This window comes from Ailuropoda melanoleuca, chromosome 4, assembly GCF_002007445.2.
Source record: "Ailuropoda melanoleuca isolate Jingjing chromosome 4, ASM200744v2, whole genome shotgun sequence".
NCBI lineage: Eukaryota > Metazoa > Chordata > Mammalia > Carnivora > Ursidae > Ailuropoda > Ailuropoda melanoleuca.
Genome location: NC_048221.1, coordinates 66,821,536 through 66,837,528, shown reverse-complemented (window position 1 = coordinate 66,837,528; position 15,993 = coordinate 66,821,536). Strand labels below are relative to the sequence as shown.

The 15,993-nt window shown below is 41.6% G+C and overlaps 1 protein-coding gene across 8 annotated transcripts in view; it reads right to left on the bottom strand.

The window, feature by feature from the left end:
• The window catches only part of AFF3 (AF4/FMR2 family member 3), a 522,207-nt gene that overhangs the window by 263,368 nt on the left and 242,846 nt on the right, over nucleotides 1-15,993 (bottom strand). For all 8 annotated transcript variants that reach the window (XM_034658987.1, XM_034658988.1, XM_034658989.1 and 5 more), the window contains one exon: nucleotides 15,753-15,800. In XM_034658987.1, coding sequence (XP_034514878.1) covers nucleotides 15,753-15,800 — 48 coding nt within the window. The remainder of the gene's footprint in view (nucleotides 1-15,752; nucleotides 15,801-15,993) is intronic.

The following is a 15,993-nucleotide window of genomic DNA, read 5'->3' as shown; positions in this document are numbered from 1 at the left end:
GAAGCAGTGTCTCCTCCAGCTCTCTATCTTTTTCTGTAGCTCTGAGCTTAAGCATTACTGTTTTTAATAACACTTTACCATGTTGTGTGCAATCCTTGATCTTCTTTGAGCTACACAACCAACCTGGGTCAAGCACATGTTATTGCTGCCACAGGCAGACAAGACAATCAGCTAGAAGACTTACTATTTACTATGCCAAATACGGATGGACAGTTCTTCAACTTTAAGTACTGATAGGTATCATTATAAACTCCCAATTCACTCAAGAGTAGATTCTTATCAGAGGTAGCACTAAGTTTATAATTTTAGATGCTTCTGAGTTCCCATGAAGCCATGAATTCTTTATATGTAAAATTCTAGCTCTTATTCATTTCTGGACCCTAGAATTCTCTGGCTTTCTTAATAGTAAGAACTCAAGGCACTGAATACAATTTAACAAGCAATATGTCGCATACTTCAAAGTATATAAATGCCTTTAAATATTGAATAAGCCCATTTTTTCATGAAGTGAGATTTTCAATAAACCATTCAAGTATTTATTGAGATGATTGTTGGGTGCTACAAAATCAAACAGAAATGTAGGCAATCTCGTTCTAATTGAAATTAAGTCTGTATATCACTGAAAAATATTGAAAAGAAATAATCCTTCATATGTGGTATAAAAATGCCAACCCCCTTTCCTTCTCATGTCTTCTTTTAAGGGTCTACGTAAAAGCTGAGGATTTTCTGAACCCACCCCTTTGAAGACGTCCACTATTTTAATTCATTGTCCTTTCAAGTCTAAGTAGATTTCTGAGTTTTACATTGCTCTCCTTGTTTGAATAAGTATATGTGGAAAGGATTTATATTTAAGTAGGAGGGTTCTATGTCATTTGCCAGCTGTTCCAAGCAATGTACCAAGTGTATTTCAATGTGAAAATACTGCTATAAGTTAGAAGTTATGCATAATTTTTAATCCTTTGTGAGCTCTCAAAAGGAATCTTTAGGAACATAGTCGACTAGAACACATATTATAAAAAATTACTTTGCCTGGGTAATCTGATTTATAATTAGGCATACTTAGTAAAACTATATACTTGTAAAAGCAACTTACAGGCACAAGTTGACATAGTTTTATCATCAACCAAAAAGGCAAAGAAATTTAAATAAGCACTTTAACTGTACTTAACGAGACAGAAAGCTATCAAACAAATGTTCCACCAGGGGGTGTAGTCTGCATTTGTTCCCTTTGCAGCCACTTTACTTTGTACATGCACCTGAACAGTTGTATAAGAAACTCTATTTTTGTAAAGTGATTTATAATGTCCCACTGGCTTTTGATTTCATTCCAAGCCTTACTGTTTGTCAGTCAAACTCAGTGATTTCCAACACTTTTGTTTTCCTATTAACGCTGAGTTTTAAAGAAACTGTAAACAGACATCTAGGTTCTTGAGGGGAGTTTGCTGTTAATCCTAGGTTGATCTTTTCCTATAGCCAGGAATCCTTTAGCAAAGCAATTGTTTCTTAGCAATAAAGATAATCTCACAAATATTCTACAGCTAGATATTCTAGACTGAAATTTCTCTAAGTGAACCTCGTCTCTAATGAATTTGAAAATACTCGATTATCCTAACAACAAGAAAACCAGCAGCTAACAGTCATCAGTTCCAAAATAAAATGTTTATTTCAATCACAGATTTACAAAATTGGTTTACCTCCAGAACTGCATTTGATGAATGAAAATATTTTGTTAGACGCTGACTCACTAAGATGTGTGTATTCACAAATTTACCCAGCAATAAATGTTACAACCATATCAAATAGGGAGTGAGAACAATAGCTTTTTTTTTCTGGGTAAAATGTACACTGTCTTGAAACCTCCATTAGCTCAGTGTTACCCAGCTGGTTGGGGGCAGAGCTGTTGAACTGGCTCCAGGGCAACTCACACCCATGGATCAGGGGTGCCTGGACTTCTGTCCCCTGGCACTCTTGGTGTCTCCTCACTCTCCATCTTTACCCACCCCCTCCTGGGGAGGAGGACAGCACTGACTGCTGCTGCTCTTACTAGGGTAATATGGGCAGGAGGTGTCAGTAACATACAGCTCCATACAAGGCAGCATATAACACAGGCTGGCACAAAAGAACCATATTCTCAGTAACAGACATTCTACTCAGTAACTAGCTTACACATGAATATGCACTCGAGCTCGCTTTGTAAGGAACTACCGGTGGTATTTCTATGCTCACTGTGCATGCCGCATGCCACTCGGCACACACTGATCCGCAATCTAACTCTCTCCAGATGCCTAGCGGCTACCACTGGGGCAACAACTGCAGCCTGAATGCATCCCTCTGTTTCCTACAAGCAATAAGAAACAGGTGGTACAATGCAAGAGTCTTGATGTGCCCTCATAAGAGGAATTTGCTCAGTCTTACGTTTTGAAAATATTCAGAGTTTTAAAAAAAATTGCACTGTATGTGTTTATGAGCTTGGGCTCTGAAGACCTGAGTTTGAACTCTAACCCTGTCTCTTAATAACTCTCTACATCTCCGTTGCCTCTTCTGTAAAGTGGGGATGACATCATATAGGGTTACTTGGAGGATTAAAAGAAGTAAGAGATGGGAAGGGCACAGTTAGCCATCAATACATGTTAAGCGATGCCTTTATGATACTTTCCGATGCTTTAAGTCACGTAGTTTGCTCTAGTCCAAGGAGCCAATTCAAATCCCCGTGCCTTAAAGGCAGGGAGGCTATGAGGCAATATTGATTTGATTGACTTTTCCTCATTTTCAATGATAAAGGTCCAGCACTATCCTGCAAGCTTTCCCAGTGCTCCTAAGATATTGGGGGTAGGGAGTGGAAAGGGGGAGGGAATGAATTTTTAAAATGTTCAAATCAAAATTACTGCTTATCCGATTTCCTAAACATTTGATCTAATTTGCCAAATACTTGCTCACTGCCTTGTCTTTCCTTCCTCTGTCTGCGTGTGCATCGCTCCTGACGCGGCACACACTTTAGAAATACATTATTAAGCAGACAAGCACGTCACCCCTGGAGCTAGCACTCTGTCCCCTGCTCATTCTTAACCAATCTCCTTTTGTGTTCTTTTGTGCTGAAGTGATTAATCATTTCAACTATTCAAGGGGTTGCTGATGATCTTTCTATATGATGCCAGCTGCGATGACCCCTCCTCCCCCACCATCCACACCATCTTAAACACGTTAGGAATCTGCTTTGGAATCTTTATTCATGTCACAGTGGGCTCCTCATTTCCTACAACAATAACTACTGAACCTCCAAAAGAACTCATGTTCATTTCTCATCTTTTTCCAGAGTCTGGGATTGGGATGTGTGTGGAGAGGTTGGTGAGAGACATTGGTGAAAAAACCAAACAAACAAGGAAACAGGAAGTTAAGAAGTCAAAACGATAAAGGCTTATTTTGCAGAATAGAGGAGACATTTTTCTCTCACTGTCTGGAGAGAACCTGTTGCACCTCATTGTTTATGCAATATCATCTTCGTCATTGCATGTGGCTGGATTTTCTCCCCGCCTCTCCTCGCCCCGCCTCTTTCTAGTTATTTGCAATGGAATTTTTGAATGGCTTTTGTAGTTCAAGTTGACTCTCAGACTTACCAGGGTCTCAATTTGTAATTTGGTTACAGAGCAGCGGCAGGCAGCCTGGGTAGGTTTTCAGGGATTGGTCATTTTTTAGAAGCCATTACTAACATTTTCAGCTAACTTTAAAGGCTCTATTTTGAAAAGCCTATTCTTCACTCTCCACCCCACCCCCAGATATACACCATTAAACTGAATTCAAAAAGATGTTTAAAAATTGGCCCAAAATACTGTTAGGTCACAAGTTATTGCCAGGGAAGGGAAGACTAAAATGATTCATAAAGGAAATATTCAGATACAAGTATTTCAATAATGTTAAATGAATTAATATAGAATCCCGGGGTAATTTAAAAAGATATATGTACTTTACATACAGAATTAATCTATATGTGAGACTATTAAAAAGATATTTACAAGTAGCTGAGGATAGAGTTTTAAATTATTGCATAATACACCAATAATAAGCATACCGATCTTAAGATTTTTAATCACATTTCAAAAGACTAACCAATGTTCAGAGATAAATACTTTGCTTAAAAAAATAATATAAAATCTTTAATATTTTTAACTCCACAGAGCCAGAGATGTCTAATTATTTAGAAGTACAATGCAAAAATAAGGCACTAAAATAAAGACATTATACTGGAAAATCTGCAATAATAAACAGTGCATAGATCACAATTTCTTGTGATGTCCTAGGAAATTCAGGGGAGAAAGATACCCATTTGCAAAATGGCACATCTTTTTAGTGGGAGGAGAGAGAGGGAAGGTACATTAAAGAAAATTAATCCCCTACTGTTAGCATAGGACAATTATTCTCAAAGCTAATAACTGGAGAGACAGGAAGAGGTGCACCTTTCCTGATTTATTATCAGAAACTAAAACTGTTTAGGAAAGCAGAATTTGGTACAGGGCTGGTCTCCAGAGAGTGGAGGTGTAAGCAGTGGTACTGAGCATAGCACTTCTCTAGAACTGCTGAGGTCCAAGTAGGGCCAGGAACGGAGCTATGTGCAAACGGAACAACACCCCATGTGCAAAACCTAGTTAATGTGGGGGGCTAAAAAATGCGACACTAAGTTACCTAGTCTGAAATTATGGGCTGTGTGGATAGTTTTCAAAATCAGAACAAAATAAGATGCCCGTAGGTATGGGAGCATGTTCTAAAAGTTATGCAAAATGTCTGAGTTCCAACCCCTACATTTAAAAAATACTTACACTGCATTGCATCCAACCAACATAAAAACAAAAGAATTGCACACCTACAAATCACATTTCTCAGAACTTATATGACAACATATAAATGAAATGGAAAGGGAAAATGAGGTTTCTAAGTTTTTTCAGGTTATGCTGATCTAAATAATTATGAATATAAAGACTACAGAAAATGTAGATTAATATCTGGATAGATGGTCTAATTTTTCAATTTAATCTGCAAATTATCATCTCTACTTAAGAAATTGTTTTCAACTTTCCCATGAGGGTACAAATTTCACACCCTTCAATTTGAAAAAGTAACAGAAAACACTGTGTGTGGTTTTCATGATAATAAATACAATTTAAAAATGTATGTCTTTGGCTGATCACTTTTGGGTGGATATGTTTTAATTGTTCTAAGAACTGCTTTCCACAGAGCATATTAGCAGTGGAAAGAGCTTTGACTTCCAGCCTTTGATGCTATGAGTAGCAAAATGGTAATTAACCAAATTATCCCTGCAAATTTATTATCTTGATTTCTTCAACTTGTACATTACACTCATTATCTATCAAAATGAAGAACTCTGTCTTCGGAAAGATAATCAGAACACAAGCGGCAGACAGAAAGTCTGCGCTCGCCTGATATGTACACGACTAGAGCTGCCAGACTCCTTTTCACTTCTGACCCTCAGGAGTTAGGAGGTGAATTTTCTTCTCTCTTGTGTTTGTACTAATTGTAGGATGTGTCCTAATTCTCCCAGGTCACACAGCAGTCTTTGCTGTCCTTGGAGAGCTGATGTTCTAGGGGGATAGCACCTCAACACTTTTTGTTGTAGGATTGGAAGGACAATAAGGTAGAGAACAAGAACAGACACTGAGCAAAAGGTCAAAGTCATTCATTCATTATTCCCCATCCATTTATTCAGTATTTATTAAACATTCACTATGTGACAGACATTTTGATAGTCCCTGGGGATAGATAGTAACAGCCTAATGCAGGCTATGAAAGACCATTATGACTCAATGTAGAAGTGAAGTGATAAGAATAAAGGGTACCTTTCCTGGGGAATTCAGAATAGGAACATCTAACTCAGACTTGGGAATCAGGAAGGCTTCCGGCAGGGAGTGAGCTCTCAAGGGAGGCTTGGAAGCAGCTGAGTTGGGGGTGAAGGGTAGACAGAGCATGTTCTGTACGGTACAGAAGAGCATGAGGTAAGCCCAGAGGCAGAAGTGGAGTACAGAGTGTGAGGTGGGCCATGGGGAAAGATAAGGCTGGGACGTAATGCAGGGCTAGGACTTGTGTGGCTCTCCCAGACCACATCCAGGAATCTGACTCTGTTCTGAACCCAGAGGGGAGCCACCGAAAACTTTTAAAAGCACACATGCTTTGGAAAGCTGATACCGCCTACACTGGGGGAGCTGGATAGAGGCAGCCAGTATGAAGGTTGCCAGGGAGGAGGTCTCTGGAATAATCTGGGTGGGAAAGGATGGTGGACTGAACAAGAAGAACATCTCTTTCCAACAGAGATGGAAAGAAGCAGATCCATTTGACGGCGATTCAGGAGACGGACTGACAGGCTTGGTGTGGAACCAACTGTGGCAAGTGTGAGTGGGAAGAGTCCAATGGTTTGAGCAGCTAGGTGAATGAGGATAATCCATGCTGGAGGCAGAGCCAGCAGAGGTGTGAGCTGGCATCAGGGTGGGGGCGTCCATGACACAAATAAGTGGAACAACGGGGGCGCCTGGGTGGCTCAGTCAGATAAGTGTCTGCCTTCGGCTCAGGTCATGATTTAGGGTCCTGGGATCAAGCCCCATGTTGGGCTCCATGCTCAGGAGGGAATCTGCTTCTCCTTCTTCCTCTTCCTCTGCCCCTCCCCCTGCTAGTGCCCTCTTTCTCTCTCAAATAAATAAATAAATAAATAAAATCTTCAAAAAAAAAAAAAGTGGAGCAATTCAATTCAGGGGCAGCTGGATAGATAAGCATGAAACTCAGGAAACGGCTGGGCCCGAGATACACACTCACCCACCATCATGGCACAAATGCCACCAGAAGCTGGAGAAATGTAGCCTGGGAGAAGAAGAGAGAGCTGGGACAGAAGTCTGAGGAATACCAACCATAAGGGGTAGTTACAGGAAGTGAAGCGCATGAAGGAGACCAAGAAGAAATGACCACCCACTGGGAATAAGCCCAGGAGGCCGTGGTGAGGGAGGCTAAGGCCCCAGCACTTTAAGGTGGACAGTGTGGTCAGCACATCGAATGCTACCAAGAGATCACGCTGGGAACGGTCTCTGTGCTTAGCGAGAAGCCAGTGTGAAGCAGTGACGCTGGTAAAAGTGGTTTCAGGGGAGTGGGGGAGAAGGACCTGGACAGCGGTAGGTTGATGAAAAAGTGGAGGTGAAGGCACATGGGGACCTGGCCGCCGGGGGGGCGTCAACTGAGGAAGGGGAGAGAGCCCCAAGGAGTGCAGTACTGAAGAAGCGCTCTTCCAAAGACAGAAAGCGTGTGTACGTGTTTACCCTGAGGACAAGATCCAGGCTGGAGGAGACCTGAGACAGAGGGCACTCACCAGCTCTGAGTTGGCTGCAGTCGTTCATGGGGCTCCAAACACAGGCAGAGGGATTAGCTGGAAGTCAGGAAAGAGGGAAGGAGGGGTGCAGGAGATTCGGGTCAGTTTCCTGGTCTGTCAGTAGGTTGGAACACAAGAGGTCCTGCAAGACAGAATCTAGGCCTATTTGGTTCACTGCTGTACCCCAGTGCCTAGGACAGAGCCTGGCACATTGGCCAATGAAGCCAGCAGGCCAAGGTGCTTGTGCTAATAGCATCTGTCTCCTCAGTGTCCAGGACAGTGAAGCTCCTGCTCAGGCAGGAAGGAGGTCCAGGTGTCAGAGGTGTGGAGCAAGGGTGATGGCTTAGCTAAGCCGGGTCAACCTGGTTCTTGGGGATGAAAAATTCTTTCTCTGTATAAATCACAGATACATATACCATACACAGATGTACAGCATATTTGTGGTATTAGAATTTCATGGGGGCAGCAATTAGTAAGAGTGTCTAAAGATTCCCTAGAAGGGGATAATGGGAAACAGCACAGGCCAGCTACCGTGATCCAGTCTGGAAAGTGGGATTCAGCATAAACAAGAGGTCACAACTAGCTGGATGCCTACAGGGGTCCATGACCCAGGCCCCAGAGCTGGCTGATAGAGAAAAGGTTTCACTGCTCCATCCTGGAAGTCCTGGAAGGACTGAGGGATGGGGTGGAATCTGAAGGTGGACAAGAGACCAAGCACAATGGTGCGCTGCTAATGGGGTAGGAGAGGGCATCAACAGACAACCCGCGTCAGAGGAAGGTAATGCCTCACACATGGCCATTCCAGCAATAGGCTGAAACTGGCAAGCTTTCTGGGAGGAAGATGGCCATGCCTTGAGAGAATGCGATGGGGCAGAAACAGTGGTAAAAGGTCTTCAGTGACTTGTCCTCAAGGACCTGTTTGCAAGGACCAGCTATCAGAGAGAATTTCTAGGTTGGAGAGAGAAGCGAAAAAAGGTAAGGTGGAGTTGAAGAAGGTCACAGGGCCCTTTTTGCTAGAAATTTTCTGACACAAAGGTTACACACATGCATATACACATTCACAGTCTAAAAATTCTTCGACAAACAAGGAGTATCTTTTTGTCTGCACGTTAAGTACTAATATCACTTCAGCAAATAGTCTAATGTTTTCGTGCTTCTTAATTAGCACTCCAAAGTATTCTTTATTAAATGACTTAACATAATCATTCCATAAATAATTGCCAGTTTTGATCTTTGGTAAGATTTTTAAAGTCCAATGAGCACCTATGCTTATATTATACTTAAGTATAGAAATAGGAAAGAGAAAATAAAATTGCATTCGTTCTAATAGGTGAATTTAGCAAAGGACATGAAGCAGGTCGAGTGGCCAGCACTATTAGCATTTCACTGTTGAAGAGCAGCACTTAAAAGAACCAAAGATTAACAATAAGTGTGTTCTTTGGGAATTTATACATTTGAAAGTATTATCAGATATTATACTTTCATGTCTATTGATATTTTCTAGAAGTAAAATAAAAACCACAATGCAATCGTAAAATTCATTCATAGATAAAGATAAGAATCTGCACGCTTTGCTCTAGGTGATCCAAGGTTAAGCACTTATTATTCCGAAAATGAGGACTCCCTGAAATACAAAGCAGCAGAATACCGTGAGGGCGCTGTGAAAACCTGAGCGGCACGCATGGGTGACAAGCACAGTCCAATGGACCACATATGCTCTGACAGGCAGTGACTGTCTCTGCTTCTGCCCCCCCCCACTCTTGTGTTGCTAGGGGAGGACTCTGCAAGGCACCTTTCAGAGGAGCACTGGCATGGAAAGGAATGCATCTCTATTTGCTTTCTTCCCCACATTCTCTCTCTTCCTCATTCTATAAGCATCTGTCCCATTTGCGAGTCTGGCAGGTGTTTTAAGGCAGGGCATAAATCTATACTTCTTGAGGTACATTCAGTCTCTTATTTCTTTGTTCTGTTGATGTCCCTTGTAAGGCAAGAGCAACAGAAAACTTACAAAATCAAGTATTTTTAATCCCTTGGTCCTCTAATGTAATGCTGAACTTCTCCAAGTATCCTGAGAAACTGTGAAACTGGGTCTTTGACCTTGCCTGAAGCCCAGCCCTTCCTGCATTCTGGCTGCTGACATGCTTCTTGGCATGTCTCTTAGTCTTTACCAGCCTGGCCACAGCAGGAGGCACACAGCACCGTTAGCTTCCATGACATCCAGTGGGATCTAGGTATTGTTAACATGCCATTTGTGTATCTCCTCTTTTCTTTCAGTCAGCACCGGCAGAGTAAAACAGTGACCAATACCCATGTAAAGATATCAACTGAGGTATCAGAATTCACTCTTGACCCTTAGGGTAGAAAGTACATTCCCAAGGACCTTTAGCTACATGGGCTGCTTACATTCCTTTGGTCTTCTATCCCCATGGTTCTGTACATGCCTTTGTAGTTCCTAATGGTATGCATCAGAATAAGACAGGCAAACACAGAAAGACAAAGCCATTTGCACCCAAGAGGAGCTTCCAGACCTCTGGGGCTCCTTTGGCCATCACCTCCAAATTCCCTGGGCTCAGAACAGATTTTGAATTAGAATGGTCTCTTGCCCCACCTCTGTTAGAAACTGAACACTTCTGGACTGATCACAAAGTCTAAAAAGTGTGACCAAATGGCCCTGGAATATAGGAGTAGGGCATTGGATACCCCTCACAGGCACGAGGATGCCCTTGGCAAGCAGAAAGAGAATCATTTAAGTAGGGCTTTTGGTTTCAGCCAAAAGGACTAGCATAATAACATCTCTTACAAATGCATATAGGTTGTAAAATAAGACATAAATTTGTGGTACTTCTGTCTCTATCCATTCAGATGACCAAATGCAGAAAGAGAAATGAAAACAAAGCACTATCAGCCAATAATTCATCTTGGGCAAGACTCGCAGGTTTTGTCTGGTGAATTTCTCTAGGCCTACATCAGGGTTACTTTTGCTTTGATTTTATTTCACTGCAATGAGTAATGGGAAGTATTAATGGAGCTCCTCTGCAGCTCTACCTGGATTGATTTTGCCATTTGTGGGCTTTATTTTGTCACTAATAAAATCTTTACTGTTTGAAACAAATGAAATAATTGATAAAGGAAAGAGCATGGGCTCGAAAAAGCCTGTCTGGTCTGAAGCCAGGGAGATTTGACTGAGGTCCATCTCTGCAAATGACCTGAACAGGTAACCTGAAACAAGTGGTCTCTTTGTTCTTTATAGACTGGCCAACATATTTTCATTTGGGTTAAGGAGCATGTAGACATTTAAGCACAAACCCACCATGAGAGTCTGAACATATGAGGGTGTTGTAATAATGTGCACTTCATATGATGGTGCTTTAAACGCTCTCCTCACTCACAGATCTCCCAGAATCAAAACTGAAAATCTTGTCCAGTGAGCTCCTTAGCATCTAGGAAAGGAATTCCTTTATTTGCTGGAAGTTTGTTCAATTGTAGTGTCAGGAAACTGATCTGGGCCCCCAGAATTTAAACAAGTACCAGTTATCCCCGTCCTAGCAACAGAAATGCAACTCTATGTAAATATTCACTATAAACATTTCATATGAAACTGTGATTAAATTAGTGACTAAAGGTGAAAACCAAGAAGATAATCTGCTCAGACATTACCCTGAAATTGTCTCTAACTTCATCCTTTAAGTTCAAACCAGAATCTCCAACACTGGTCTCTTCTTAGGAAGTCCCACTTCTCCATGAGTCGTGCCCCTCAAGAACTGCCATCCAAAGCTGTCTTGCTTAAAATCTGTGCATCCTAGATTCCAACCGTGCACAACCCCATTAAGTTGTAAACGGATTTTATTTGCTGAACAAATGTTAATTTCATTCTACGTTAATGGATAATGTTAACGAAAAGCACCTAAGTATTACAGCACTGGAACCTTTAAGAATGAAATATAGTGTAACTTACAAAACTGCCTGTTACAAACATATGTCAGCCATGAGGGCTCCTAGCTCTTATCGCCCATCTTCATAGAACTTGGTTATAATTTCTCCCTCGGTTAACTTATTTTTGCAATAATACACAGATTTATTAGGCCCCAGGATTAAAATTCTCCGAGTAAGAGTAAAAAATAATTACACTTTAGAATATAATGTAATATTCAAATGACTTGAAAACAGTCATCTCAGCAAAAATAAGACAGGGGAGAGGAAAAGGAAGTTTAAAGATGAGGTTGATAACACCGGCCATAAAACCTCTGTGAGTTCAAGTGCACAAATGTATGATCTGGCACTTCCGAATCATAAACATGTGGAAATGGGAAACCTCCCTTTCACGGAAAAATGCCTGAGTGGTTTCATTATTGAGCCAGGGGGATTTCTTCATTTAATAAGAAAGCTTACGAGAGAAGATAGGGGTGCTGCTGCCAGGCAGTGCTTGTTAAAATCCCAGCTCTACCACTTTCTAGTCGTGTGACCTTGGGCAAGCCGTGTTTAGATTTCTTTGTCTGTAAAATGGGGATGCTAACAGCACTTGTCTCATGGGGGCATCTGTGATAGTTAAAGGAGCTAATACATGCAAGAAACTGAGAACAGTCCCTCATCCATAATAAGCACTCCATAAATGTTAGCTCTCCAGCATTGGTACTTGTTCTTATCTACAGGATTGATTGCAAATGGAGAGGCCCTGGACAGAGGCTATGGGCTCTCCTCACAAAAGGTCTCTCGACTCGCTGACTTCATATTCTCAGTCTTCTCTTATCTGGTTGCTGCCCCCTCTACTGCACAGAAACAGCACTCAATGAAGTCACTGATGAGCTTTTTGTTGTCCAATCCATGGAGTGGTTTTCAATCCTCATCTCTCTTGTCCTCTCGGAAGTCCTGTGCACTGTTGAGCTTGAAACTCTCTTTCCGTGGGTTCTAGGACTTTCCATAGCCACCATTATCCCTCAACTTCCCGAGTCACGCCCTCTCGCTTTCATTTGCCAGTGGACCCTACTCTCCCTGGCCCTTAAATTTTGGAATTTTGGCTCTCATTTCTTCTCAGTCTCTTGTCTCTCTCCAGGCAAATTTACCCATTTCTATGGTTTTACTACCAATGTGCTAATTAGTCCAAAATGCTGGTCTGCTGCTTAGACCTCTGTTCTGAGCCCCAGACCAGTGTATGCTCATCTACAGTCTCCATGTTTTCTGGACTGTGTCAAAGGTACTTCAACTTCAACATGTCAAAAAATTAATGTATGACTTCATCCCTTCCCCCCACAAACTAGCATCTTCCTCGATGTTCCCATGCCTGTGAGTGACCCACCGAACATCTCTCATCTGGGCAGGTGCAACAGCCTCTCACCCCTCTTTTCTTCCCCTCGTCCCCTCAATTCATTCTGCATAGTAGTCAGAGTAGAGTATCTAAATGGCCAATCTGACCACATTACTCTGGCTCATATTTCTTGGTTGTGGCTGAGAAGGCACAGCCCTACCTGGTTTGTCCTGCCTGGCTTTTGCCACCTACTCTCTAGCCACTCTGGCCTCACTGTCCTTCCTGGGTCCCTAACTAGTCAAACACTTCCTGTTTTTCTGTGTGCAGCCTCAACATCCCTGTCCTTAGGCCAGTTTCCTATTCATCCTCCAACTATTAGTCCAAATGTTGCTTCCTCAGGGAAGCTGTTCTTGACCTAAACTGAGGTCATGTGTCCTATGGTGGGCTCTCACAGAACACTGAGTATTTATCACAATTAACATTTGACATTTACTTATAAGATTAAAAATAAAACTTAGTATCTGTATCTTCCAGCACATGGTGGATTTCAAGAGGGTCATGTCTGTTTGGCCCACTGTTATTTTTCCAGTACCTCCCACAAGGAAAGGGTATGTTAACACTCGTCAAGTGAACATCTCAATATTCATTATTTTAAGGCACTTTCATGACCTGTTCATCCGCCACAATAAGAGAGAGCCATCACTTAAATGTGATGAGGTAATGAGTACCTTAGTGACCTTGACTACATCAGGTTTACCTGAGCTGCTCACAAGAGGAGAGAAAGTGGTAAGGAAGACTGGGCTCCACAAAGACTATCCATAGGAACCCAATGCTAAAAAGGCCAATAAGTCATGCCCACAATTTAGAACAAATGGAATCTGTTTGTGAGCTCTCACAATGATATTCTTCATTCTTCCTTAGAGGATTCCTCCACTCATTCACTCATTTATTCATTCTACAAAATCGTGAATTCTCAGTTCCAGACATCAGGGCCACAGTGTAGGAGGAAGACCGACGTGTGGCAGATACACAATAAGTACCATGGAGAAGGAGCCCTGTGTTTGTGTTTGGAGGAGAGGACATGCTTAGGACAAGAGAAGAAGACAACCCTGGAGAATGACTGGGGTGTGCAAGGCAGGGGACAACCAGGAAAACATTCTGGGCAAAACTGGGAACACTGATGTGATCCTCTAGGAGCTGCCTCAGTACCAACTACTAGTACTAATATGTCAGGCTGCCGGGGGGCAGAGAAAAGGCCCACCTGGACAACACCATCACCTCTGAGTCTGTATCATTTCCCATTCTGGACCACTCCTCACAGGGTCTTGGAAGACTGGAATTTGGAGAGGGCTCAGCTATCTTCTGAAGAAATCATCATCTCTGTTACCCTGAACCTTGCATGTGCTTCCAAATCAATTATCTGCTTGGTCCAGGCTTTCGCTTGTGTTCCATGCCTGATTCAAAAGTGGGCCGTGGCAGCGGCAGCACCCGTCGAATATTAGGGTCAGTATCAGGAAGTAGAAGTGGGACCAGGGGGCATAAGGTTTTCATCAGCTCTCTTAAGAAAAAAAATAATGCTTTAAACTCTTGACTTCAGCACTCAGTTTTATTTTAGGTGAATTTTGTATTACCTCAACTATATCCTTTCGGTATATGAATTGCTCAAGCCCTTATTCAAACTTCAGGCTCTGCTTGGAGTATGGAAAAGAAAGGTCAAATGACAGATTTCTACCATATCCTCAGAAAAGAGAAGAAAGGATAAGAATGGGTAGGATTTTATAAATTGGGAAACCGAAGAGGGATTGCTATGTTCTGGTATTACCATTTTGCTGACATAAACACCATAACCAATCAAAGGAACAAGGCTTAAACACTGAATATTTGGAGTCCAGACATGAAAGGATGTCAAAAGAGAAACGGGGAAGTATATTATTAGCACTTTACACTATTTGTTGTTTAATCTGAAACAAAGCTCCAGGTTAGAGATAATACAGATATAAAATACAATATGTATATTATTTAACATATATTAAATGCCAGAAATGAAGCTACCCATTTTGATGACTATTTTCTATATAAATCTCTGCCAGAAAAACAAAAATCATTATGAACTCAACAGATCAAATTTCAATTCCTTATTTTGGTCAACTTGAGAGTTAAAAGATTTATTTATGAAATAACGCTTTCCAGGAAGCAAAAAAACAAAACAAGACAAAAAAAACCCTGCTTCTGAAAACAATTTGATGATTAATGCAAATTTTTAAACCAAATAATTATATTACTGTCATTCACTAGCAATTCAAGGAAAAGTGTGTAGGATATCCAAAAGTTAGAAACATATTAAAATAAAGGTTTTTTCTTTATAGGGAATTGCCATCCCATCTGGTCTAATTTGTCTTGGTGTTTTGCCCAGCATAATATCAGCTCTCTGAGAATGTAAATTATTAGGTTACTCCCCTGAAAAAAATATGAGTGAAGAAAAAATATGGGTTGAAGATGACATCCTGATTATAAGTTTGAATACTCAGGAAAACACTAATATGGCGGAAGAGCCCAACCTAAGTAAATCTGGGTGTGAAACTGGTTCACGGAGGGTATCTTCTAGAGATGGTGAGGAGGAAAAAGACAGTCTTACAGGGAGGAGCAGGCAACACACTACGATGCAAAACAATATGGAAATAAATTTTCAGACACTGGGCATTACCTCTTTGTCAGAGTGCTTCTGATCCTAATTAAGTTTAGGAGAAAAATAACAAGGCAACCCTTGCCTAACTGTAAAGTATAGACTATTAAAGGATGCTTCTAAATAGGAGGGTGATAAATGGGGGCATCCGAATGTGTGCGCAACCGTTTTTTTCATCTCAACTCTGTTCTTCTGTCTCTCAGCTGATCACTTTAGCACAGTGTCACCTCAGCCTGTACAAAGGCCTCAGGTTGACGTGTAGCTCCTAGATTTCGAAAAGAAGCATTGTTTTTGTAAAATGGCCTTTAGGGAACTTCCATGATTGCCCTCAGAAAAGGTAAGCATCAAATAGGAAACAGACAATAGGCTCCTTTGACAATTGTAGCCACATGCCTCCTTCTATTTGGAATCTACGCCCAACCAGTTGGTAAGATTTGTAAAAAAAAAAAAAAAAAAAAAAATGTCCTTACCCGAATTATTTCTTCCACACAGCTGTTTGTGTCTCCAGATCTACTCTCCTGAAAGCAAAGGGAAAAAAAAATTAAGCCTGATAGCACAGATTTATGGTTACAAAGAAAAGAGGACACACAAGCGTCTAAAGTTGAGTTTGGACTGGGGATGCCTGAAGTGGGACTTAGTGCTGAGCTCCTTTCCTCAATGGGGTAGCCTGAGTCATGGCTATGACCGCCCCCGCCGTGGCGCAGCAGACGG